This window comes from Anopheles cruzii, chromosome 3 (assembly GCF_943734635.1).
Source record: "Anopheles cruzii chromosome 3, idAnoCruzAS_RS32_06, whole genome shotgun sequence".
Lineage (NCBI taxonomy): Eukaryota > Metazoa > Arthropoda > Insecta > Diptera > Culicidae > Anopheles > Anopheles cruzii.
This window is the reverse complement of record NC_069145.1, coordinates 43,644,389-43,671,117: the sequence shown is the minus strand read 5'-3', so window position 1 is coordinate 43,671,117 and position 26,729 is coordinate 43,644,389. Positions and strand designations below refer to the sequence as shown.

The 26,729-nt window shown below is 45.3% G+C and overlaps 1 protein-coding gene and 1 long non-coding RNA gene across 2 annotated transcripts; one reads left to right on the top strand and one right to left on the bottom strand.

Moving 5' to 3' along the window:
* The first annotated feature begins 2,143 nt into the window (after positions 1 to 2,143).
* On the top strand, positions 2,144 to 8,154 carry LOC128270456 (uncharacterized). The gene is made up of 3 exons (XM_053007856.1): positions 2,144 to 2,410; positions 2,459 to 2,615; positions 6,599 to 8,154. The coding sequence occupies exons 1-3, from the start codon at positions 2,144 to 2,146 to the stop codon at positions 8,152 to 8,154; spliced, it is 1,980 nt and encodes a 659-aa protein (XP_052863816.1).
* Positions 8,155 to 19,930: 11,776 nt separating this feature from the next.
* Positions 19,931 to 21,639, bottom strand: LOC128273468 (uncharacterized). The gene is made up of 7 exons (XR_008269258.1): positions 21,474 to 21,639; positions 21,157 to 21,415; positions 20,961 to 21,052; positions 20,716 to 20,874; positions 20,450 to 20,560; positions 20,165 to 20,363; positions 19,931 to 20,092 (listed from the first exon to the last, which is right to left on the bottom strand). It is a non-coding gene; the product is annotated as an uncharacterized LOC128273468 (long non-coding RNA).
* Positions 21,640 to 26,729: the final 5,090 nt, after the last annotated feature.

The window sequence follows — 26,729 nt, the reverse complement described above, 5'->3', positions numbered from 1 at the left end:
CGATCACAGAGTTGTACCCGAGTACGAACAGATACAGGGTGGTCAAATAAGCGTTCTCTTTTTCATTTGGTTATAAAACATTTATTTGAACATTTATTTGAAAGGTTGATCATCAAATTTATGTGTGAAAAACAATTTCGCTTAAATGTCCCCCTCGGCTGGCTTCGCAATAGCCCAATTGTTCGACCCAATTTTTGGGCACTTTTTCGACTGTCTGTGGTCCTATCTTGGCAATGGCAATTTAAATTTCAGTCTTGATGTTGTCAATAGTTGCTGGTTTGTTGTCTTTCACCGATCCCCAACAGATAACAGTCCAATCGTGTAAAATCGCAACTCTTTGGAGGTCAATTCACAACACCATTTCTACTGATTATTCGCTGTCCGAAGATGTGGCGCAAACAATCGATCGTGGCTGTCGCTGTATGGCAGATAGCCCCGTTCTGTTTTAACAAAATGTCATCCAAGTTCTCTGCTTCAATTTCGCCAAAGAACCAATCAGCCAACATGGCTCTGTAGCGTACGCCTTCGACGGTTACGGCGGCTCCTCCTTCATTCATTCATACGGCGGCCGATGATGCCACCGGACCGAAATCCGCACCGAACAGTCGCTTGTTTTTCATGCATTGGCTTCTCTTGCACGACGTATGGGTTTTCCGAACCCCAAGAACGACAATTCTGCTTAATAACCAAGCCACCGAGGTGGATATGAGCTTCAACGAAATGAGCTTTTCAAATATCGTACCATTTGAGATAAGACCTACCACTTTGGAAGTAAGTTTTTAATATTTCCCAGCATTCTTCAAGCGTTTAGATACCCATTTCGTAAATTTTTAAGTGTTTACTAAATGTCTACTACTTCCAGAATCAAGTTTGACGTTTTAAACGTCAAATAATGCGTAGTTCAAAAAGAGAACGCTTATTTGACCACCCTGTATAATAAAGACCGCTGTTGCGTAAAAAAAAATATCATGGTACGTCCTAGCCGCTAGCACCAGCGCACCTAGCGGATTTATTAGAAACTATAGCTAGAACGACGCACGCACATCTAGTATCCTTAGAGAAGATGAAAAAGGGAGAAACGAACAGTTCGCGACAGACAGTGGAGAAAGAAAGACTTATGATTTTTGATCTCCTCCTCCTCCTCCTGATTATCAGATTTCAGTGAATAAAGAGGTTCTACAAAAAAGGTTTTCTAGTTTGTCGCGTTGAATAAATTTAACACTCAAAAATTATAGGGCTTGTAATTGAGAGTGGAAGATTTATGTAGTGATTGGTTTGAAAAGAGAACCAGAACTATTTTGTGGCTTGCAAAAGCGTGGTTCATTAATACGAATTATGAGCGACACACGTGAAGCAAAGGGAAAAAATGGCGCTCCATCGGAAGCGAGCGTCAGAGCGGCGACCACGTCGAAGAGAAGAGGAAAGAAAACCACGAGCCCAGCAAGCGCAACGACCCGACGTGCAGAGATGGCGGCCCCATCAACGAAGATGGTAACCCGCCACGCGTCGAAGCAAAGCGCGGGCACCGGAGCAAAGATGAAACCAGCGGCGACGGTACAACGGGTAGTGCAGCATCAGAGTAGGCAACGCAGCGTACAACGTGCTGCACCGGAGCTGGAGAGCGAGCTTCCCCAACCCGTTGAGACAGCGCCAGAGCCAGCTGCAATCGGTAGCGTTGCAGCAAGCGTCAGCAGCACCAAAGCATCCGAACGGAAAAGACGCCGACTGCAGCTACTGAAACTGGTGGAGGAAAAGGTCTTCTATGCCTCCTACCTTGAGCGTAAGTACAGTTTGCTGCAGGAGGAAGCCGACGAGCGAAGCTCCGCCTTCAGCAGCAGATCTTCGCCATCCTACCGCACAAAGGACTGGGTGAACGAAGTCAACAGACCTTAGCCGACATCGCACGAGACCACGAACATCGGTGCAGGACAGGCTGTTCCACAACCGATTTCGGTGGCACCGCATCGAATCCCAGTACTGCCGACTTTGAAACGGAGCACCGGGGCAGCCGTCCATATGACGAGGACGACTTCCAGCTAACCCGTTGGCCGCTCGGAAGGCAGTGTCGAAGGAGCTTCTCTTGTTCCAGGGAGACCCCGAGGACTGGCCGAGATTTATGTCAACCTTCCACCGAACCACACGGATGTGCGGCTACACACCCGAGGAGAATGTGGTACGCCTACAGAACAGCCTCCGAGGAAAAGTGTTAGAAACCGTCAAGTGCCTGCTTCTACATCCGGACAACATTGGGAGGATCATGGACACGCTAAAGGCAAGATACGGCCAGCCTGAGGCCATCGTCCATCAGCTGATGGAGAAAGCGTGCAGCCTTCCGCCCATCAAGGAGGACAACCCTGAGACGCTCATGGACATGGCAGTGAGCGTCCAGCATCTGTGTGCCACAGCAGAGGTGTGTGGTCTGAGTGAGCATATGTTTAACATAACACTCCTTCACTAGCTAGGGAAAAAGCTGACCCCCACGCTGAAACTGAACTGGGCAGAATACCGGTGGAAGTTGAACACGGTCAGTTTAACGAATTTCAGCGACTGGGCCTACACGCTGGCCAAGGCCGTGAATGCAGTTAGCTTCGACAGTTCCCGAACACCAGCCGAAGGTGCTACAGCACAGCCTCGAAGCGGCAACACGGAAATGCCCCAAAGAGGAACCAGGGCGTTTCACAACGCACATAGTGAGCCCAGGGAAAAGCCGCAGAACGTGTGCCCGATCTGCAAGGGAGGTTGCAGAAACATAGAGACATGCGAGCGTTTCTGCAAGCAACCAATCGGAGAGAGGGGGACACTAGCTAGAATTCATCGGATGTGCTTCAATTGTCTGGGCCCCGTACACGGGAGGTGCCCATCTGCAAACTGCACCGTAACGGAATGCTTCAGAAGACATCACACCCTCCTGCACGAGACCAAGGACACGAGCGCAGAGCGGGATGGGTCGGATGAACACCGTGAACCCACGGAGCCTGCAGAAACCACGGCAGCGGTCTGCAACGCACACGTAGGAGAACAGGATCAGACCCTCCTACGATACGTTCCCGTGACGTTCCACGGGAAAAGGGCCGTGAACACATACGCGTTCATTGACGAAGGCTCCACATTGACTCTCATGGAGCAGGGACTGGCCGACGATTTGGGCCTCGAGGGACCCAACAGGCCACTACACCTCCACTGGACTGGAGGGACACGGCGGAATGAAAACGCATCCCGGACTGTCAACATGAAAATTTCCGGAGATCAGGGCAAGGAGGTACACTATGAGAGACGTGAAAACAGTGCACTCCTTGCTACTACACAGGTAGACCCTGGATGTCAACGAGCTGGCATCCAAGTACCCGCACCTGCAGAAGACACCGATCGCGTCTTACGTCGTCGCCCGTCCCCGTATTCTGATCGGGTTGCGGCATTATCAGCTCGGTCTAGGGCTGAAACGTAAAGAGGAAAAAAAGGGGAGAGCCGGTATCTCTCAAAACACGGCTCGGATGGACAGTGTGCGGGGAACGTCAAACGGGAGAAAGTGCTTATACGCTCCACGCCAGTGAGTGTAACAACGAAGGCGACAACTCAGGCGAAAATAACTCGAACTCAGACAGAGCGTCGTCGGGAGCATTTAGTTTAACAATTGTGGCAACTCGGGCCACACGGCCGAGACGCAAACCGCCTGATCTAAAGCCGACGGTGGTCAGGCTTAAGCCACCTGACGCAACGCGTGCCAAGCGCTTCAGCTCAGTGATCAAGCTGAACGAGTATCTGGTGAAATGAAGGACAACATGGAGCAACATTATGGATGAAGGAGTATCGGTGCCATCGGCAAGGAAGTACGGGGAACGGTGTTGCGTAAAAAATAGATATCATGGTACGTCCTAGCCGCTAGCACCAGCGCACCTAGCGGATTTATTAGAAACTATAGCTAGAACGACGCACGCACATCTAGTATCCTTAGAGAATATGAAAAAGGGAGAAACGAGCAGTTCGCGACAGACAGTGGATAAAGAAAGACTTATAATTTTTGATCTCCTGCTCCTCCTTCTCCTCCTGATTATCAGATTTCAGTGAATAAAGAGATTCTACAAGAAAGTTTTTTAGTCTGTCGCTTTGAATAAATTTAACAACCACAGTGAACTGCTACCGTACAAAGTTGTAAAAGCGTAACATGGCGATCCTGCCAGGTTCATTAGCACTTCGGAGAAATAATTCACACCAGCCAGGCAGCGATCTACACTAGCCAGCGCACTTAGCCACCCAGCGACCTGTGTCCGTTCGCCGCAGTCGCCGTAGCGATCTGTGGCCGTTCCACAGCGGCAGTGAATCCATTCCATTCGGCAGTGAAGCCATTGCGGTATTCTACGGGTTTTGAGACAACCAGCATCAACGAAACGGCGACGAAGACACCGACTGGCGAGCCACGCGGTCCCGCCATCGCGCATCCGATAGTGATAGTGTGGCCCTTACGCGCGCACGTATGAGTGTCCGTGAGTGACATGATTGTTAGTGACCCAAAGTGGCGCACAAACCCAAAGTTACGCCTGGGTAAAAAACGCGTGACCCTTACGGAGCTGTGTCCATTTGCAGAGAGGTGACATCAGAGAGGTGACTACAATGACACGCATGGCCATATCAACATGCCACACGAATATTATGGCGCTCATGGGAGCCAACGCCAACCGCGTGGGATATACGCTGATTTACGGCCGCACACGTCGGCAACGGCGTACAACACGCCGCCCTTTCCGCAAGGGGCCTATCCGGCTGATAGGGCGACCGGCGGGCACCAGAGCCATACCTAATACCGGCATGGTTAGCCGGCTACGACGTTCAGCCAAAGCCAGATATCGGCTCGGCAAGGTATTTCCAGAGAACTTCCGCCATTTGCCGGAGACGCCGAAGACTGGCCCTTGTTCATCGTCAGCTTCGAGAGTTCAACTGCGATGTGCGGCTACAGCGCCGAAGAGAACATGTTGCGCCTGCACAAGGCGTTGAGATGCAGAGCGCTGGATGCCGTCAAATCCCGCCTGCTACATCCTACCAACCTCGAAGGGGTCATCTCAACGTTGAGAACGTTATTCGGGCGATCGGAGGTGATTGTGTACACAATGGTCGCCAAGGTTAGGCAACTCCTAGCACCAAAGGAGGAACGACTTCAAACGTTAATCGACTTCGGGCTAGCAGTGCAAAACATGCGCGCCACAATCGTTTGTTTGTGGTTTGGTTCAGAGGTTTGTGGTCACAGAGGTTTGTGAATGCGCATACCGTAGGGAAGGAGACATCGCAGGAAAAACGTTGCGGCATATGCCAGGGAACGTGTGACCATCCGTCCCTTTGCAACCAATTCAAAGCAGCAGGGATCGATTCGCGTTGGGGTTTAGTGCAGAAACACCGCCTCTACAGACAATGCCTAAAACCGCACTACGGCCGCTGTCGCTCCAGTAAGCGTTGCGGAACCAACGGGTGCGAACGGTGACATCACCCACTGTTGCACAAGAACCAAGAGAGCGCACGCGATGAAAAACCAGAACCCACACAGACGGTAAGCTGCAACCTGCATGAACTCAGATCCTCAGGCGTGCTATTAAAATATGTTCCCGTCAGACTCCATGCCAACGGTAAGGTGATCGACACCCCCGCGTTTTTCGATGATGGTTCTGCGGCAACTTTCATCGACCATTGGTTGGTGCGGGAACTACAGGGTGGCAACGTGAAAGTGATACACTCATTCGAGTGCTCATCGTTACAATTTTTACAGCTATAGTTCCGATCTTTGTTTACTATTTGAAGAAGTACTATGTTTACCGTCTATTCATATGTGACAAAGTCATTGCTTGTGTTTCGTTCACCAGGAAATTGTAATGGATTCTTACAGCGAACAAATCAAAATCTTGCATCTTCAAAACATCACAAACATTCAGATATGGAGGAAGCTGTCACAACTGAACTTGACCAGATTATTCGTGTACAGGACCATCAAACGGTTCAGGGAACCTGGTACTGTTGTCCACAAAAAGAAACCGGGGAAAAAACGGGTTGTACGGACTTCAGGGGTAACCAAAGCGGTGAAGGAGCGTATTTGACGAAATCCGGGAACAAAAATGGCACGTGAGATGAAAATGAGTCACACCTCCATGCAAAACATAACCAAAAAGGATCTTGGAAGAAACAGAGGATTCATGGATTATTTCTCAAAAATCCAGTTCCCGAAGACCTCGATGAAAGAATCAGGCAAAAGGAAGAATTTTACAGACACTTCTGCGAAAAACTTAAAAACAAAAAAGTAAAGGATCTTGCGAAAATTAACCAATCTAGAGAAGAACCAGAACAGTTTCTTCCTGACGATGTGGCCTTTGAACGAAAAAGAAACAATTTAAAGCATCAAGAAAGATACCGAGAAATTACAGTTGCCGACAATATGCAAACTAACATCATTAACGAGAACGGAAGAAAAATCCACAAGACTAAACTAAAAAGAAAAAGGAAATAAATCTAATAACTAACGACATTCCATTTTATTTTATTTTTTTTTCTCTTCTTTCAGAACCCAAAGCAATGAACCTTTTAATTCCCATTTTTATGTACTTAATGCATTTTGCATCAGCAACCCAATTTAACATTCACGAATTAAATAATACTAATCTATTTGCACTAAAACTTGGCAAAGGATTAATCATTGAGGATTATCATGTTATATTCCATGAATTCAATCTAAATGAGTTCAAAATTATCCTCAAAGAATACGGTAAAATTGTCCATACATTAGAAACATTCATAAGCGCAACGGACAATTACTCGGAAAAAATAAGTCAATTAGAAGTAAACAACAATCTTGTTCAGGTGAAGACTGTACTCAAACATAAATACGAACAGGCAATCTCCATGATTAAAAATTTCGAAACTAAGAAAAAATCCAAGCGATCAATAGACTTTCTAGGAAGCATAATTAAAGATATAACAGGAAATTTGGATCAAAATGATTATGACATCATAAATAATCAAATAGAACAGATTAGAAAGGCAAACAACATTTTGATAACAGACAATAATGCCCAGATCAAAATCAACAGTGTGTTTGAACAAAGAATAAATAATTTAACAGAAATAGCACACAAGCAGGTAACCGAAGTTCACGATATTATCAAAATGTCAGGTTTGAGTTTAGACAGCCAGAAGAGCATCAACAGAAAATTGCACATACACGACATCATATTCGCGTTGGACAACATTCGGGAACAACTAGACGTTATCTTCGAATCAACACAGCTGGCAAAACTCGGAGTCATTCCCAAAGCTCTACTGCAGCCGCAAGAGCTTGATTTTGTACTCAATATATTAAAGGATGAAGGACTTACAATCACATCAAACATAGAAGCATATGAGTTTTTGGAAACAACAGCAGTTCATAGCAATCACAAAATAATACTGCTCATAAAGATTCCAAAATTCAGAAATGGAAATATTACCATGATCCAAGTTGAACCGATTCCACACCACAATAAGATACTCAACATACAGAAAAAGTACGTCCTAGCGAACGACAAAGAAACGTACTTAACTAACAACTTCATTCGACTGGAAGATTACTACGTTGTAAAAACGAATGAAATTCAAAATGTCACGGACAATGAGTGCGAACACAGACTGATGAAAGCAAAACCAAGTAATTGCGCTTTCACGCAACACTCAGATAATACGGAAATAATGCGTATAGCAAATTTTGGAGTACTCATAAAAAACGCCAAATCCGTAATTATCAATAACACCTGCGGTTACGGTAACCGAAACCTTACCGGATCGTTTTTCCTGCACCTTAGAAACTGCACAATTTTCGTGAACGAACAGAAATTCGAGGAAAAACAATTGCAATATACAGCGAAACCCGACATTATTCCACTCAACGCAGTCCACATCAAAGAGACAATAGTCTATCTTAATGACATTCAGAATCTAACAAGGTTACATATAAAGAACCGAGAAAAAATCAATCAGATTGAAGGCGTCAACCGACACTTGATTATACACAACACCACTAGTGCAATCATAACCTTCATCATAATCCTCTCAATCATATGGTGCATGGTGACAAAAATCAACCAAGTCAAGAAGGAAGTCACAATCCGAGTACAACCAACATTGACCCGAGACGGCTCATCCTAAGGAGGGGGAAGTTACGGACGGTGTCGCTCCACAGCGATAAACCATGATCAACGATCGTCAAAGAAACCCACACGCAGCAATTTCGCGACGACAAGAAGCCACGCGAAATCACCAGCAGACGTCAGCGGGTAAGCAGAGGACGAGTTCCCACGCATGCAGCCCAGAAGCAGGTGCCAGCGTCCAGCTATTTCCGAGGAAAGCAGTCTAGACGCAACGCAGCATTTTCACGACGACGGCGACGCGAAAACAACAGCGGGCGCGATCGAGCATTCCGTTCCCAGGCCAAACGCTAAGTCATCAAGTTAGGGCCAGAACAGAGCGACGGCTTAAGTCAGTTAGGTTCAGCTTAGCGCGTTCGAAGTTAGTTCAGTTTAGCAGCTCAAAGTGTCAAGACAGTTTTCATTTCGCGACGATTCGCATCCTTTAAATAAAATAATTTTTTTTTTTATTCACATATCAGTACGGAGAATCATAAGTACGGATCAACCATTTCAAAGAATCGTGTGTCGGAAAAATCAGAATGAGCCAATATCCATGTAGCGGATCCACAACCCGCGAGTATAAACCTGAGCGACCCACAACCCGCGAGTATAAACCTGAGCGATCCACAACCCGCGAATATAAAAGTGAGTGCCCCAGTCGCGCGCTCTCTCGACATCTAGAAAGGCCGGCTCGCGGTTCGCTGCCAACATAGTGATCAGATAAATAAATAACCTACAAAAATATAAATTAGCCCCTCTCTCAATATTGGTTAAAGTGGTGACCCCGACGTGATCCCAAGTGTCCTACGTGATCAGACGTGGTCATTTGTGATAATACATTCTCGCTTCGTTCGGAACACCCAGTCCGACGTAGTGGAACAACACGTGGTTCGAGCGCACCCGGCCAACTCACCGACGAAACAATCGGTTGAACACCACCCCGATCGACGCTACACTGCCCCTAGGTGTGTCCTCGTTTCGGACCGATCCCACACGGGTCGTAATAAGACACGAACGGCACAGCGAGTCGCACATCGGACAGGATAGCAACGTGGTTACGAGGACCTAACCTCCACGCGCAACAACCACAATACAAAGCGCCGATAATGTTTCCACGCAGCCCGGCACAGGCCAACTCGCCACCACCCAGCGAGGAGGCAACCGATCCGACCCAGACGGAATCACTGTGCAGTTTGCGCCTAAACCCTCCAGAGATGGACGGGACAAACATGGAGACGTATTTCTTGCGGTTGGAACATTTTTTTGCCTCCCAGGGCATCACGGAGCGGCAAGACGCACATTATTTCAATGTTGTGATCGCGCAAACCCCGGTACAAATATTGACCGGGCTGCGCTCACAAGTCAGCGCCGCACCTCCGACACGAAAATACGAATACATCAAGCGTATTCTGATAGCAGCGAATACGGAGGCGCGACCACGTAGGTTACGAAGACTCTTCTCAGAAAAGGAGCTCGGGTCTCAGAAACCGTCCCATCTCTTTTCGGAGATGAGCGGCCAACGGAGTACTAACCGACGAAGTGCTGACGGAGCTATGGGCCTCGAGGCTTCCCGAGAACATTCAGTCGGTTGGTTGACTCCGCCAACCGTCGGAATGCTAACAACACGCGACAAGGACAGATGTACGCGGCTGAGGCTTGTTCAACCGCGGTACTACAATGACTAGAGGAGCTCACCAAGTGGCAGAATTGCGCGCGCGAGACAACCGTCAAAGTTATATCGATAATCGTCGAAGCCGTCGAAGCCGTCCTCGCGATCGAACACCACCACGCCCATGCTCCCCGCCGAGACCGGAGGCCAGCAACAAAAAATGTTATTACCACCAGCGTTTCGGCAGAAACGCTCGACGGTGCAGCCCGTCGTGCAGGTATTGGCGCACATCAGCGTCCAACTGACGCCAACCTCGAGACGTCGACGCCAAGATCAGGCAAGTTGATTCACATCGTTTGGTAATTTGCGACCGCAACTCTAACCAGCGTTTTTTAATCGACACCGGCACCGACGTCTCCGTTATTCCACGTGCAGCGACAAGCAGCCTACCCACCAACACCTTCGAGAACTATTCCGGCGACTATCAGCGTACAAGATGATCATCAACTTGGCTAAGTGCGAATTCGCCCGCGAGGAGATATCATTCCTCGGTCATTTAGTAACACCAGAAGGCATTCGCCTACTTCCAGAACGCGTGGCAGCAATTCAACAATTCCCTCTACCGAAGTCAATCATGGTGCTTAAAAGGTTTTAAGCCATGATCAACTTTTATCGACGATTTATGCCGCACGCACTGGACGCGCAAGGTTTGCTGTTCGATTTGATTCCAGGGAACATAAAAAAAGACAAAACACTTGTGAAATGGACAGGAGCAGCAATTGCCGCTTTCGAACGCTGTAAAGATCAACTGGCACAGGCAACGCTCGTAGCTCACCCAGCCAAGAATGCGGAACTCTCCCTTTGGGTCGACGCATCCGATCTCGCCGCAGGTGCGGTCCTTCACCAGATCGTCGACGGTCAAATGCAGCCACTTGGTTTTTTGCCAAGAAGTTTGACCAGGCACAGCAACGTTATTCGACATACGACCGGGAGTTAACAGCGATTTACCTGGCAATCCGACACTACCGTGATATAGTGGAAGGTCGTACATTTCACGTCTACACCGACAAGCCCCTTATCTACGCATTCCAACAAAAACATCGCCCAGGCAGGTCCGCCAACTAGACCTGATAGCACAATTCACTACGGACATCCGTCATGTGGACGGAAAGGACAACGTTACCGCAGATTGGCTATCTCGTATCCAGCAAATTCAATCCACACCGACTATCGATTTTGAAGCTTTAGCCGAGGATCAATCACGCGATACTGATCTGGCGGACATACTAAGCGGAAAGGTCACAACTAGTTTAATCCTACAGCGCTTGACAATCCCTGGTAGCATGCGGCAATTATACTGCGATTGTCACTCCGGACACATCCGATCATTCATTACTCGCCCCTTCCGTCAACGGCTACTACAGGCTAAGCATAACTTACATCACCCGGGAGCACGTACCACTACCAAATTGATGACAGAGCGACTCGTTTGGCCCGGTATCCGCAAGGACTGTACGAACTTCGTCCGCCAATGTATAAGCTGCCAAAAAGCGAAGACCGGACAACACACACAGAGCCCACTGACATCTTACCCACTACCGGAACACAGATTCAGTCACATCAACATGGACATTGTAGGACCGTTTCCGCCGAACAACGGACACCGATACTGTCTTACCATCATCGACCGGTTTACCCGCTGGCCGGAAGTCATTCCAATTCCGAATATGACTGCACCAACCGTGGCGGCAGCTCTGCTCACCGGTTGGATCACGCGTTTCGGAGTACCTGGAATAATTACCACAGACCAAGGACGACAATTTGAATCCGCTCTCTTCACCCTACGTCCACACTTGCAGAATCTGGTAAAAAATGTATGTAGGCCCAGCAACTGTCACTCGTTTTTGCTGGACTGCCGTGAGCTACTTTGAGTTGCCGTTGAGTTCCTCTTGCTTATCGGTTATTTGTACCGATTCGGGTTGAGAGGGCATATTTTTCGATTTGACAGTTGGATGGAACACCGATGGAATTCGATGGAACACCTCCCGCTGGTACTTTTGGGCTTGCGTACATCTTTTAAAGAAAACATAAAAGCGTCTCCGGCGGAGCTAGTATATGGAACCACTCTGCGTATTCCGGCCGAGTTTTTTACCGACAGTACGGTAGAACCTGACCAAGACCTAACGGAATTCACACGATCATTAAAAAAGGCCATGAGGAACATTAAACCAGCCCAAACATCATGGCATACAAACAGGACAAGTTTTGTGCACTCGGACCTGGATACGTGCACCCATGTGTTCATCCGGAATGACTCTATCCACCCTACGTTGACCATGTCTTACCAAGGGAAGTATGAAGTAATAGAGCGGTGCCAGAAATACTTCAAAATAAGGGTCATTGGCCGACCGAGCAACGTATCATTGGACCGACTGAAGCCGTGCTACACGGCCGTGGAGCCATCACAACCTTTGCAGACGACTAACACCGATTTCTCGACTTGCGCCACGCGGTCACATCGTCGAGTGATGATTCCCCTCCGATACCGCTGACGGCCAATCTAGCAGGGGATTACTGTAGCGGATCTACAACCCGCGAGTACAAACCTGAGCGATCCACAACCCGCGAGTATAAACGTGAGCGGCTCCCCAGTGCTGCGCGTCATACCTACCTGTCGTTTGTAAAAGTGAGTGCCCCAGTCGCGCGCTCTCTCGACATCTAGTAAGGTCGGCTCACGGTTCGCTGCCAACATAGTGATCAGATGAATAAATAACCTACAAAAATATAAATTAGCCCCTCTCTCAATATTTACTAAATCCACATACCAGTTGCAAACCGCCACATATGGCACATCTTCCGCTTCATACTTAGCAACAAGAACGTTACAGAAATTGAATCAAGACATGAGCCACGTGTCACCAATGGCTGCCGATGCAATCTCTAAGAAATTTTATGTCGACGATTTGCTGTCCGGAGCGGCAGACGTGTCAACAGCCATTCGTTTAAAAGAAGAAATATCCAGATGCAAATGATAAAGAGGGCATCGAATTCAATAGAGGTGTTGAACTCAAAACCGCTGGAGGGTCGGGCAATCGATCCATGGCACAACTTCCAAGATAAACAAACAGTTACAACACTCGGGTTGATCTGGGAACCCCAATCTGACTAGCTCAGCTTCAAAGTACTGAAGAGGCCAAGGCCAGCGCAAGCCACGAATTCTATCCAGCAAAGCAAAGGGGACTGGCTATCAGCATGTGACCCAAGCCAGATTCGAAACCGATTGTATTGTCAGAAATTGCAAAAATCTTTGATCCGCTTGGCCTGGTGGGTCCAGTGGTTACTAGGGTAAAAATATTTATGCAGTATTTGTGGACAGCGAAATCTAACGAAAGAAGGAACTTCGATTGGGATCAACCTCTAGACACCGAGATGCAAAATCAATGGAGAGAATTCTACGAAACGATCGGAGCGTTAAGTCAACTCCAACTACCGCGTTTCGTAACACTCCATGTACCAACTAATAACGAGCTTCATTCATTCGCAGATGCTTCAGAGAAGGCATATGGAGCCTGTTGCTATGTGAGAACAGAATCATCACACCAGGTCGCTGTCAAACTGTTAACGTCCAAGTCCAGGGTGGCTCATAGCGACTCGTCATACTATCGCCCGACTCGAGTTGTGTGCAGCGTTGTTGGCATCAAAACTACTATATCAACAGGCCGACTCTGCACTTGAATTACCAAATAAGGTTTAGTTCTTGTCAGATTCTACTACAACACTCCATTGGTTTAGATCTTCACCTGCTCGCTGGAATATTTTCGTGGGAAATCGTGTGTCACAGATACAACAGGTTCATTCAATCGCAGCCTGGAATTATGTGCCAGGGAAGGACAACCCTGCCGACGACAAGTCCAGAGGTCTCAGCTCAACCGAAATTCTGATTAACGACAGGTGGTGGTCCGGGCCTGCGTGGGCCAAGTTAACGAAGGAATTCTCGCCCAACCAGAATATTCATGATTCTCAGCCGCCAGAAGCGTTACAAGAGATCAAGAAATCAACATTGAGATGCATGAACGTGGTGGGATATTCTTCATACTCTAAACTATGGCGACTGATAGCCTATTGGTCAAGATATTTCAACTATTTGCACAAACGATTAGATGAACGCAACAACGCACTCCCTATCGCACGAGGAAGTATTGATCCTATTACAACAAAGGAGCGCCAAACAGCCCGAACAAAAAAGTCACTCTTTTTCTCCACACTGAGACGAAATATCTCACGTCGAATTGTTTTCTCGCCAAGGGCCAGAAAGAGAACGCGACAGCAAGCAATATTTTCTGTCTATTTCCCGCTAATAGAGGGTCCTTGGGCAATCTGACCACTTCGGATCGGGCGCTCAAACATTCGAACCATAGTGAGACGAACAGAGGAAAACAGAGGTTTGTTTTTACGCTCGGTTTACGTTCGCTACGTTTACACGTCGCTACGTCGGTTTACGTTTACAAACGCTCGGTTTTACGTTTTACGTTTTATGTTTTACAGAGTCCGTTGAAGCACAAAAATTTTGACACAGCTGATCGATTTCACGTAACCATTTTTTTATGTTTTATATTTTACGGATCGTGTGTAGATAAAGATAAAAAGTATATATAAAGATATAGTAAAAGATATATAGTAAAATATTTAAACCATCGAGAACAACTTCTTCTATAGCAGTGGCTAGACTGAGTCGTTGTGCCTTAATATTAGCAAATTAGACCGAACATAGGCCAGGGAAGTGCATGAGTCACGTAGATGCTTTAAGCAGATTGCTGTTGACACAGAACAGTTAGAGGTTGAAGAACAATTTACGCAGTTAAACGCGATTTCGTCGTCGTCGATAATCGATATTGAAATGATAAGGAAATTTCAGGAGTTAGATCCAAAATTACAGCAGGTGTAAAGAAGCGTCAAACATTGGACGGTCTAAAAATGTAAAAGAGGATTTGAAGAATTATGCTAAAGTGAGCAACAGTTTGGGAATAGAAAATGGAGTATTATACAGGGTGTTTATTTAACGATGCATGAATTTATTTGGTTATAAAACAAAAACGGTTGAATATTTTTTAATGGTTGAACATTTATTTGAAAGGTTAATTCATTGTTTGTCTGAGTAATAATAATAAGGACGATTTTCACGACGCAATGACAAAATTAGAGGAATTAGACGATACTAGCAAAACGATTGATGCATCGCCGAACGGATTGCGGTAGAGGAACGGCATCGAAAGTTAAAGGCGTTCCTGCGAGAACATCAGCGAAAGGACCCCGTAACCGCTAACCTCGATATGTCTCTTGCTAATTCAACAGCGTTAGCATTCGGCCGTCCAAATGCAGCCAACATTCGCCTGCCCAAGATTGAACTACCGTCATTCGATGGCGCCGTGACAAAATGGCTGTCCTTTAGAGATCGATTCCTGGCAATGATAGACTCTTCGCCAGAGTTACCGTTGATTGCCAAGCTGCAATATTTGCTATCGGCGCTCAAGGGTGAGACAGCCTTACCTTTCGAGCACGTGTCACTCACATCAGAATCGAAATCACTTATCGAATCTCACATCTCTTATCGAATCTATTGTTACTCAAACTGGATGATGCATCTCTCCTCGCATGGGAGAAGCATTCCGTACACCACGAGAAGGATAAATATCATGATCTACTCTCGTTTCTCGATCTGATCGGATCCTGATCCTCAAGGCGACCGTGAGGTTTGCCGAGGACGAAGACCAGTCAGTGTCAAAGGTGTCGGGTGGAAGCAAGGTGGCGGGCACACCTCGTCATACCGCACCGCGGAAGGCAATAGCCAATACCGTATCCGCCAACCGCCCATCTACGGCTGTGCCGCAGTGTCCGTTGTTGTACACAGACGCACATTCGCTACGTAGCTGCCCTGTGTTCTGCCGTGCAGCGTGGACATGGACGTGCAGCAGCGTCGAGAAATCGTGGGGATGAAGCGTGTGTTGGAATTGTTTAAGCAATTCCCACCGGGTGAAGGCGTGCAAGTCCAGTTACACATGTCGGGAGTGCCACGAACGTCGCCACTCGTTGCTGCACCTACCTACTTGATTCTCCCAGCCCAAAATCGCAACCCCAGTGCAAACACAGGATCCCTATCAGTCCAAGGTCACAATGGCTGCACACGCGGAAATGAGGGTGTGTTTAGAAACGCTGCGACTGAACGTCATCGATGATTTCGGTAATACGCACGAAGCCAGAGCACTGCTTGACTCAGGGTCGATGGCGAATTTCATGTCTGAGAGCTTCGCTCGTGAGTTGTTAACAACATGAACCAAGGTCAACGTTTCGATTTCGGGCATCTTGAAGGTTGTGCAAGTAGTAAAGGGTTCAATCATCGCAACTGTTCAGTCAAAATTAGACGCACACACCAGCCAGATGGAATTTTTAGTGCTCGAAAACCCATCTGCAGATGTGCCGACGTCAAGAATTGATGTATCTGCGTGACACATGCCGGTAGTGACGCATTCCGACGCAGTGAAGCAATCATTAGGAGCGGCCTTGGCTGGTGCAGACACCATTCGGATGGGTCGTCGCAGGAAATGTGTCCGAGAATGCAGCGCAGTCCCCACGGTTGTGCCAGCTCAGCGCAAACATTCATACGCCGTTAGAGCTAACGATGCAATGATTTTGGGAGTATGTGACGATTAGCGAGGAAGCACCCTTATTTACGGAGGAAGATAGATGTGAATTGGTACACGGCTATCACAACGCGGGACCATTCTGGAAGGTATATAATACGTTTGCCACGCACATCTGATGTCAATATCGTTTTAGGAGCGTCACGAGAGATGGCAGACGCCGACTGAAAGCCGTGGAACGGCGATTAGACTGCAACCCCGATCTCAGAAAGGCGTACACCAAATTTACGCAAGATTACGCGTGTCTAGGCCACATGTGGTTTAGCACAAGCGTGTGCTAAATCTGCTACAGGGGCCCACCGCGACTGATAACGCGTGTCAGTCGCGGTGGTAACGGCGGTAACGGTCAGCCGTCAGCGTAAGTGTCATTGCGGACACGCGGTGACCGGAGACCGCCGGTGAAAAAGTGCCGTGAGTGCCGAGTGCCCTGCGTGGGTGACTCAGGACTCACCACTATCGGGGACTCGCGCGATCGAGACCCGATAACGTCCCCTTACCAGTTTCATCGGCCGGACGACTAAGACGACATTACTACGAGACGACCAAAAACGCAGACGAAACAGCTTTATTACCGAAAGACATTACTTCACGTAAGTAGCTTACAAGTCTTGATAAAGCATTGACGTTACAAGCACTTTCGTGCAAAATCACACATGAAAATACTCTCGGAACCGATCGACGATTCAGGCCAAGTCTACTATTTGCCGCATCATCCGGTGGGGAAAGAATCTAGTACAACAACGAAGGTCAGAGGACATACAGCCGGATAAAGATGAAGAGCGAATTTCATCGCCCCAGGACGCTTTTACGATGTCTACGGAAGGCGGTAACGGATCGCGTTCCAACAATGTAGGAAACTGTCACGAACATTCCTCTCTTAACCACGGATGATCTCGTATTGGCGGAGCTTCAATTGTGCAAATTAGCCCAACATAAATTCGTTTGCTGAAGAGATTCGGGCCCAGGAACAGAAAAGAGAATTACCCAAAGATTCTCGATTGAAATGGCTTTCTCCGTTCGTCGATCAATCTGGAATTCTACGAGTCGGTGGCCGACTACGCAATGCAAGCATAGAAACGGCGTACAAACATCCCATCGTCCTGTCGTCGAAGCATCCGCTGGCAACGTTATTGCCAGTGGCCGTCCACCTGGAGATCTTACACGGTGGCCCGCAATTGTTGCTCGCAACTTGTGCAAATCTGTCTTTCATCGATGCCTCAAATGTTTCAAGACTAAACCGACACTAGTAAAACAAAGCGTAGCAGATCTTCCAGTATCCAGAGTTTCGCCGACAAGACCGTTCTCAGTGTGTGGTGTCGACTACTGTGGTCCCTTCATACTTAAGTCGACTGTCCGCATTCGGAGTTTTATCAAGGCGTACATAGCTATTTTCGTTTGCTGCGCAACTAGAACTATCTATATCGAGCTAGTAGGTGATATCACAACCTCCGCGTTCATAGCAGCACCACATAATGCAACCACATTCAAAGAAGCTGAGCATGAGCTTCGACGGCTCTACGAAATGTTCAAGTGCAATGCTCAAGATCGACAGGAAATATTTGATTGGTGTGCCAACGAGATTAATTGGAAGTTTATTCCTCCCCGCGCCCCACCTCTCGGAGGGCTATGGGAGGCTGCGGTACGATAGGTCAAACATCATATCGTGCGCACGCTAGGGGCCACCAGTCTAACTCAGGAAGGGATGTTAACTCTACTCTACTCTAACGCCAGGGCATTTTTTAGAAGGATCAGGGATGTATGCGCTACCACAGATTGATCTCAGTCTAGTACCTACTAACAGATTACGTATATATGAGTTGATACAAAAACACTTGCAGTGTGTGTGGAGTCGCTGGTACCCTGAGTACTTCAAACAACTGCAAGCACGCGCCAAACCAACTTATTCGCCACCAGTTAAACTAGAGAAGGGACAATTAGTTATTATAAAGGAAGACGTACCGCCAACCGTCTGGCCTATGGGTGACTTTGCGGACAACGGCAGATTGGCGCTTCTGCCAAATCAATAGATTGGATCAAAAACAAAATACATTTTGTTGGTAGCCGGAATGTTGGGATTTTAAATAGGTGGTGGGTTCAACTAATAGATTTAAGTGCTCGAACTGAATTATTAAACGTAAAGGGACGAATGAACATGAAGTTACTTGACAGGTGAACAAGTAAGACGAAATAAACGAGGGGGTGGATTTCAACCATCAAGATAAACGGATCGGCTTAATCTCCTCATATTCCGTAGAACATTATCTTTCAGGTATTCTGTATGCAAGCATTTAAAGTACCAATAGTAAGAAGTTTGATGAACAAATGTTGGAAGGATCAAGACCCCTATAAACACAGATCATTTTTGTATCGGGTGTGCTTATCGTAGGCCTTGGATAAGAAAATTCCGCAATGAAAGGAATTCCAATTCCACAAGAAAAAAAATCTGTCCCATTTATCCACCAAAACGCATGAACATACGAACATACGAACGGGACATGCAACCATGTGACAAACATAAGAGCAGCGTCATATCGAAATAAGAAGCACACCAAGCTGGAACCAACAAATGAACGTTGACGCCAGAATGTGTGAAAAAATTAACAGTGGAACAGCGAGAAAAAATGGAATTAAACATCGAAAACCCACTTCTTTGGATCGAAAGGGTTGACGGCGGTCGCACTGATCATAATAATAATTACCGTTATACTATGTTAGAATGAAAGAATGACAACTAAAATTCAATTTAACATAAATCCTCAATCACCCGAATATTAATGACCCGTTTTAACCAAAATATCAAAGCAAACAAAGAATCTGAGAAGGGTCGCTATGGAAAAGCTATGGTCGTAATCAATTCTCTACGGTATCACTAACAGTAAGAACGCGACGAACATTTGCTGCACTTGCAAAGATCAACAACGCTTGCTTACGTTGGTTCAAGCCTGCTGTACCGTTTAGAATGACAACGATTCATGAGTCACCATGAACATCTCCGCACAGTAACGCGCCCGTCATGGCCCAGCTTCGGGGAGTAAATCCAAGAAACTCGAAATCGTGAGATTCTTCACACACCTTCGAGTCTTGTGGCTTGGATAAGCAAAAATCTTGAAAACGACCAATACCCTTAAAATTCTAGATTATTGTCAACTGTCAACAATCATGAGATGGATCTGGTGGAAATCAACTGCAGATGATGTAACAGGGAAGAATGTAAGTAAAGAAGGATTTTCGTGAAGCCTGAAGAAATTGAGAAGTTGGACAGTTACATGCCGTACTCTGCAAGCATGAAACTCGTAGTTGGTCTGGATATTCAGTTGAGGACATTACATGGGTGCACGAGCAACTGAAAAATTTATATGATTTTAATAAAGATTTGTGCACGTCTAGCCTTTTAAAATATTTTCTGTTCTCAATCTATTTATGTAATGTATGCATATCAATTCGTCGTCGAAGAGTTCTTTTTGAGATATAGCTGTTCAATTCCATCGCATTACTCATAATTTGTTGCCCAAGATGAATGCTTTCCTATTTCATAAACAGTAAACTTAACTAACCCTACCTTGGACATCTTTTTTCGCATAGATTACATCGCTTCAGCTGTGTTGTTCGCACTCACTGGGGTTAACAATTTTCACTAATATCACCGTTACCTGAAACAGTAACATGAAAATAAATCATTCTAAACAAAGCACGGTTATAAAAGATGGTTGTAAAATTCTTACCTTATGTAATTTTATGGACAGAAGTGTTCATCATTTGGAAGGTTCGTCATAACGGGTCAAAAACCACAAATGACAAGATAAGAATAAGAAGTAGTCCAGATAATTCGAAGAGAACTGAAGATTCTTTACTTAGCCGAAAGTAATGCCAGAACTGACTCAGTAGCAGCTGTCCAATGAAGAAGTTTAAACAGCATGTTACCTAGATTTCCCGAAAACGAAAGTAGATTTTGTTACTGAATTATCGATAGTAGGTTAGTAATATTTGATAATTTTAGTATAACATACCTTAAAAGTACTGTATATTGAGCTTTTGCATTACATGCGAAATCGTTTTTACGTTGAAGTTGGCCAGTACTCTTCTGTCGAGCATGAAGCCTGTACAGAAAAGTCCTTATTCTGCAACATTGAATACCTCGTTGCATTATTTTATTCATTTTAGAGAAACACTCATGAAAGAGGGATCGAAAAAAAGTTCGCAACATCGGATCTGGGAATATAATAGATCCTCTCACAAACTCTTCATCCGTAGCTCATGCTCGACGATTACGTACCGGTATGAAGCCGTAATTCAAGTCAAAGGGTATTCCATCCGATATTGTAGACATCAGGTGGTACATGGAACAGAATTGGAGGTAGATGGGGAGGGGGAGATATTGCCAAAACTGACTCAGTAGCAGCTGTCCAATGAAGAAGTTTAAACAGTATGCCTCCTAGATTTCCCGAAAACGAAAACAGATTTTGTTACTGAATTATCGATAGCAGGGCAGTAATATTTGATAATTTGAATATTACATACCTAACCTAGGCACTGCAGTCCATTTCGTGCTTCTGCATTGCATGCGAAGCGTTTTTACTTTTAAACAAAATCATGACAATTTTAGATTCTTCCTGCGAAATACGAAAAATTAACTTGATTAGAAAAAGAGGAAACCACTGGCGGTGTAGTCACTTCAAGCATATCTAGATGAACAACACAACGAAGAAAAACTTACCGACTAAATTGTATATTGCATTTAAGCACAAACATATTCGTCTCGTACGAAACGATAGCTAAACGATAAGCGATTACGAAACGAGCCTAAACTTAGAAGGTACTAAGGCATCGAATTCTACACATCTTTGCCTTTATTAAAATACATTATTCCAGCATCTAACAAGCAAACTTTCCACTACGACGCCATGGTGACTACGAAATGAAACAAAAATGCATTTCAGTGCCGGTACCAGACCCGTGCTGCAATTCCTTCCTTCCTGCAAACACAATCATGACTATGATTATGGCTCGAAATGAAGTTGTCGAAAAACTTACCGGCGAAACGATCAAATGGCTCAAAATACCCAACTTCGGGGTTAGGCCAACTTGTAAGGCATCTTGCCAAAGTACCCTTAACATGACGATAGAAAATGGATATCCATGTACCCTACACATTCATTTATCATCGTTAATATCGTATTGGCTAGAAAATTAGAAACCACTTCACACCTTTTCTCTCAAATATCAATTTAGGAACGCACCGTTCTACAAAAGGCACTCTTTGCTACGACGCCATTGTAGAAAATAAGAAATACCGGCACAGCTTAACTGACACATCAAGCTGTCGTTCAGAAGTTGTACTAAAACACGAAAACGCGTTTGCTTTCAAACGCATTTGCGTCTAAACGCGTTTACATCTAAACGCGTTTGCGTTTAAACGCATTCAATTTAATTTGTCCGTTAAAACAAATGTTTCTGAAACAATTTCAAATATATCATTCTGCCTCTAACTCTCGACCTGTGCAAAAATCAATCACTCCGATAAAAACGATCGATCGCCCCGACAGTGACATGTGGCCTCGGACTGGCGTGAGCCGAAGCCATTTGTTCTAGTTTGGCGCGTGCGAGTGTGGCAACGTCATACTAACCGTTGGTAAGTCGAGCGTAGTTTAACGTAGTGTGTGGGGTCACGGAACCTTTCGGGATAAATTCCATTCCGAGCGTTTGGAATCTAAATCCACCGCGATGGAAGGGGAGCCCGTGGCCGACTACGGCCCCGAGGCTTATATCCTTGTAATAAGAAAAAAAAAGACCGACAATGGAGCCGTTTGCACCTATAGAATCGGCTGCAAAAATGTCGGCCGAGGTATTAACCTCACGTAGAGCGAGGGCGTACCCGACGTCGTGCACGGGACCATTCGTCATGTTTGTGCTGCCCAAAGAGGGCTAGCTTGACGTTATGGCGATCAGCCGATCGCTGCGCGCCAAATACAACGCTACAACGCAACGGACATCACCATGGTGCTCCCGCCTAAGATGAAGGTGACCCTCTCTAAGAGGGAGGATGCCAGCGCCTTGGTGGTAGACAGCCGTTTTACGGTGAAGCACCACGTGCTTATCCCCGGCGGCAGTGTTGAGATCGCACGTGTCGTGGAGACCGAGGTGTCGCTCGATGACATGTTGGCGTGCGGCTTGGGTGCGTTTTTTACCAACGCCCCGGGAGCTCGCGTGCTCGAAGTACGCCGCTTGTTCACCACTTCGGTGGTGAACGGAGAGAAGGTGTACACGGAGAGTTCTTCTCTCCGCGTCACATTTGAGGGAACCGTGCTCCCACATTATTTAATCGTGGAGGGCACGCGCATCCCAGTGAAAAGGTCTTTCGTGCAACGGGTAGCGGCGTACATGAGCTTGGCCACTCGGTAAAATACTGCACACTGAAAATTATGTGTGGAAAGTGCCGACTGGGGCACAGCACTACTGAATGCAATTCTGCCACACAGAAATGCATTCACTGCAATGGCATGAACTCCGAAGCAAGGCCCTGTGGCCACCGAAGCAAACACCAGCAAGCGAACAATTGTTACTGGTGGGCCACACGGTGCATAACTCATAACTGTAACTCGTAACTTTGTGTCAAATCCGTTATGCTTCGTGTGGCAGATCCGAAATATAACAACGTGGTGACCGAAATGTCGAACGTGTTTACATTCATGTTTATGACCCGAGAAAATAGAAATCGAAGAGGGAGGTTGATTTCTGAATAATTAATAGTTTAAATTAAAAAAAACATCATCGGACGATCGATCGTGTTTATCGAAGTGATTTATTTTTGCACTGGTCAAGAGTTAGAGGCAGAATGATATATTTGAAATTGTTTTAGAAATAATTGTTTTAACGAACAAATTAAATTGAACGCGTTTAAACGCAAATGCGTTTTTGTGTTTTAGTACAACTTCTGAACGACAGCTTGATTTGTCAGTTAAGCTGTGCCGGTATTTCTTATTTTCTACAATGACGTCGTAGCAAAGAGTGCTTTTTGTAGAACGGTGCGTTCCTAAATTGATATTTGAGAGAAAACGTGTGAAATGGTTTCTAATTTTCTGGCCAATACGTCATTAACGATGATAGATTAAAGTTTAGGATACATGGATATCAATTTTCTATTGTGTCTTGTTAAGTGTACTTTGGCATGATGCCTTACAAGTTGGCCTAACCCCGAAGTTGGGTATTTTGAGCCATTTGATCGTTTCGCCGGTAAGTTTTTTGACAACTTTATTTCGAGCCATAATCATAGTCATGATTGTTTTTCTGGTAAAAGGAATTTGTAGAGAAAAAATTAGTGTATAATATGTCTGCACTGCAATTTTCCTTTTGCGGAAACCATTTTGTGCCGCAGCAGCCATGATATGCTTGCAATGATTTTTGTTACATCGCACACGTTCTTCTTATTTTTAATTTAATTAATTCTTTTGTGTTTTACAGCATAAATCGTAAATGTTCGATCATCGAGTTGCATTCGTCGGTAATGGAATGCAATACTATACTTTTTAAGGTAAGCAAACTAAACAATACGAACGATTGTTAACCTTGTAAGAGCATGGCGATTTCGCAAAAACCGCAAATATATGATTAAGTAAATAAATCTGCTTTTTTTTTAGTAAAATAATGCCCGAATTGTCTATAATTGGCATTTGATATCGTCATTGTATTGGACAACCGTATAAAACCTGAGTTCTGACAGGACACCGATTCAATGAGAAATGCTGTTGACTCTGGCAAGCTGTCGTGCAAGACACTACCCATTATTACTTCCGCCCATAAATGTTACATCAAGGTAGGAACTTTTCGAACATTTCTATAAACACCTCAAATGTAGTGAATCGTGCAGTGTTCAGAATGAATGTTGATTTTCATTAATCTATTGCAGGGAATTGGAAGATTGATTCAAAATGTCTACCAAATACCGCAGTAATATCATCTTTACGAAGAAAGTGCGTAAGGTAGGATTAGCTTTTAGTATGCAGTTTGCGAAATAGGAATCTACGTATGGCTTTCATCTATGGCAGAAAATGGTGGGTAACGTGATGGAGTTGAATATCAGTGAATATTTCATAGATTCACTAATTTAATGAATCATCAAAAATCTATGCCAACGAATCAATTTGCCTACACAACATAAAATGAATTTGATTTAAATAAGAGCTCACAAAAGAATATCATGCTCTAATCTTAATTAGGAGATCGAGACTGACAGATTTGAGATGTTAGAAAATCCGTTACATTCCTTCAGATGGGACACTACATAAAACACTTTGGTGCATTAGGCTCTTAGCGTTATTTTACATACAATGGCCGATGCATTCCGAGTTCAACATCTTTAAATAACTCAGATAGTCAGATTGCGATTCAGAATGTTTGTTTTTTAGAATTTAACGTTCATTCCATTGATGCGGCATCTGATGTAGCGTGCTTGAGAAGGGGAATCAGCTACAACTTCAGAAGTACCATCCTGGTCCTTTCTGCACCGACTTGTCACAGCCACAGCTACTGGTGAAACCTCACACTCGATTGAGATATCGAGTGAGCAGCAGCTCCACAGCATACCTGCCATTGCCATTCCACTCCAAACATGATCGCAAATCACGTGGACTGGCATCCTCTTTCTTGTTCGCAGTATGTACTGCAAGTAGGTAGTACTGCAAGTAGGACGTTCTCGATGAGTTCACGCAATCCGCACTGGTCTGGATAAATGCTCTGATGGATACTGAGCTGCACCACTGGTGCTTTCGCCTCGCAAGTGGATCCGATACGCTCGAAAGCGAGGGTGGTCGCAAAACCAATTCCATGAGTAGAGATTGACATAGGAGTTCTCATGCTACCTGCCGGTTGTTACTCGGGAATCGTCCCGAAATTCATCCTATGGAAGGGCCCAGTTAAATTGTTATCATTTTGAGCCTCGTACATTTTAAAATGTATCGGGAAAGCCATAATCCGTCATTATTCTGAGAATTTTTCTTAAAAAACATAGAGGATGCTCCAGGCCGCGACTAAAGCTATCTAATGCCCTTTCTTTAAAACAAGAGTAGTAAAATATGTACCTTCGCATTTAATGCGTGTCTTTGTTATAAGCTGTGGCTCAGTCTGTATCTGTGCTATAAGAACAGTTTGCAGATCGTTCATTCTACTGAATTAGCTGCTCAATGCTTCTAACGGTTTTTGATTTCTTTTTATGTTCATGATTGAGGATTTTCAAATTTCGTTTATCTTTAGAATAAAGAAGAAGCGTTGATTGGATAGTTTGCCAATCTCCTGTAATGCAGTTGGCGTTTAAAACGTTGGTAGCCTCTCCTTTTAAAGAACTGTATAGAAGCAATTCCTGCAGCTGCAGCAAGCAAAACAAACAGATTAATATAAAAAAATTACGCAACTCTGCGCGAACATAACGAGCGATCTTCGATGACTCTGATCGGCAAAAACATTTGAAATACTTACCAGATTCTTCCGGCGAGACATTCTGCACTCATCCGGCGAACTGTAAACTTAAAAATAGCACGAAACTAGTTGAAAACAACGCTTTTTACCACACTACACATACTGTTAAAATTTTGCGACTAACTCTTAAACCGATTAGGCGCAGACGATCACTGACTGGAAAGTTAGCAATCATATTTAAGCCGCTTAAATCCTCAAGCGGTGACCTTACTGACTTATGGTGAAGTAAATCTTTTCTATTTCTAAAACTATTGACAGTACGAAGTTCAGCATTCACACCGTTAAAAACAATTTTGTTTTCTGGCCTTATGTACGTTACAACGACTGTACAAACAGTGCAACCATGCTTTCCAGAAAATCCCATCACGGATTTAATAAAGCACGTGCGGATGAATCGGCGATAATAGCACTTATTGATTGATTGCCCAATATCAAACCACTTGCAATAAGACCACTTGACAAATGATCGCAAAATTGTTCTACATACTCCGGTTTTTTTGATCAACTAAAAAGGCCAAGGACCATGACCGGAGCGCTCTAAAATTCTTTCACCTTTGGCCAGTATTGTAGTAGTAAGTATTGGCCAAATCTGAGTCAAAGAACTCTTAAAAAGAGGAATGCTATCGATCGACTAAAATGTGACATCGTAGGTATGGCATTCTTAAAATAGTCTCTAAAAGCCTTCTCAACACCGGTATACCATAAAGTCCCACTAGTTATAGGAACCATATTAGCTCCGATGTTGATGGGAGGGTTTTCGAAGGTCCTGGTGTCCCTAGAAAGATTTGCCTTAAAAACACTCTAAAAATTGCTAACAGC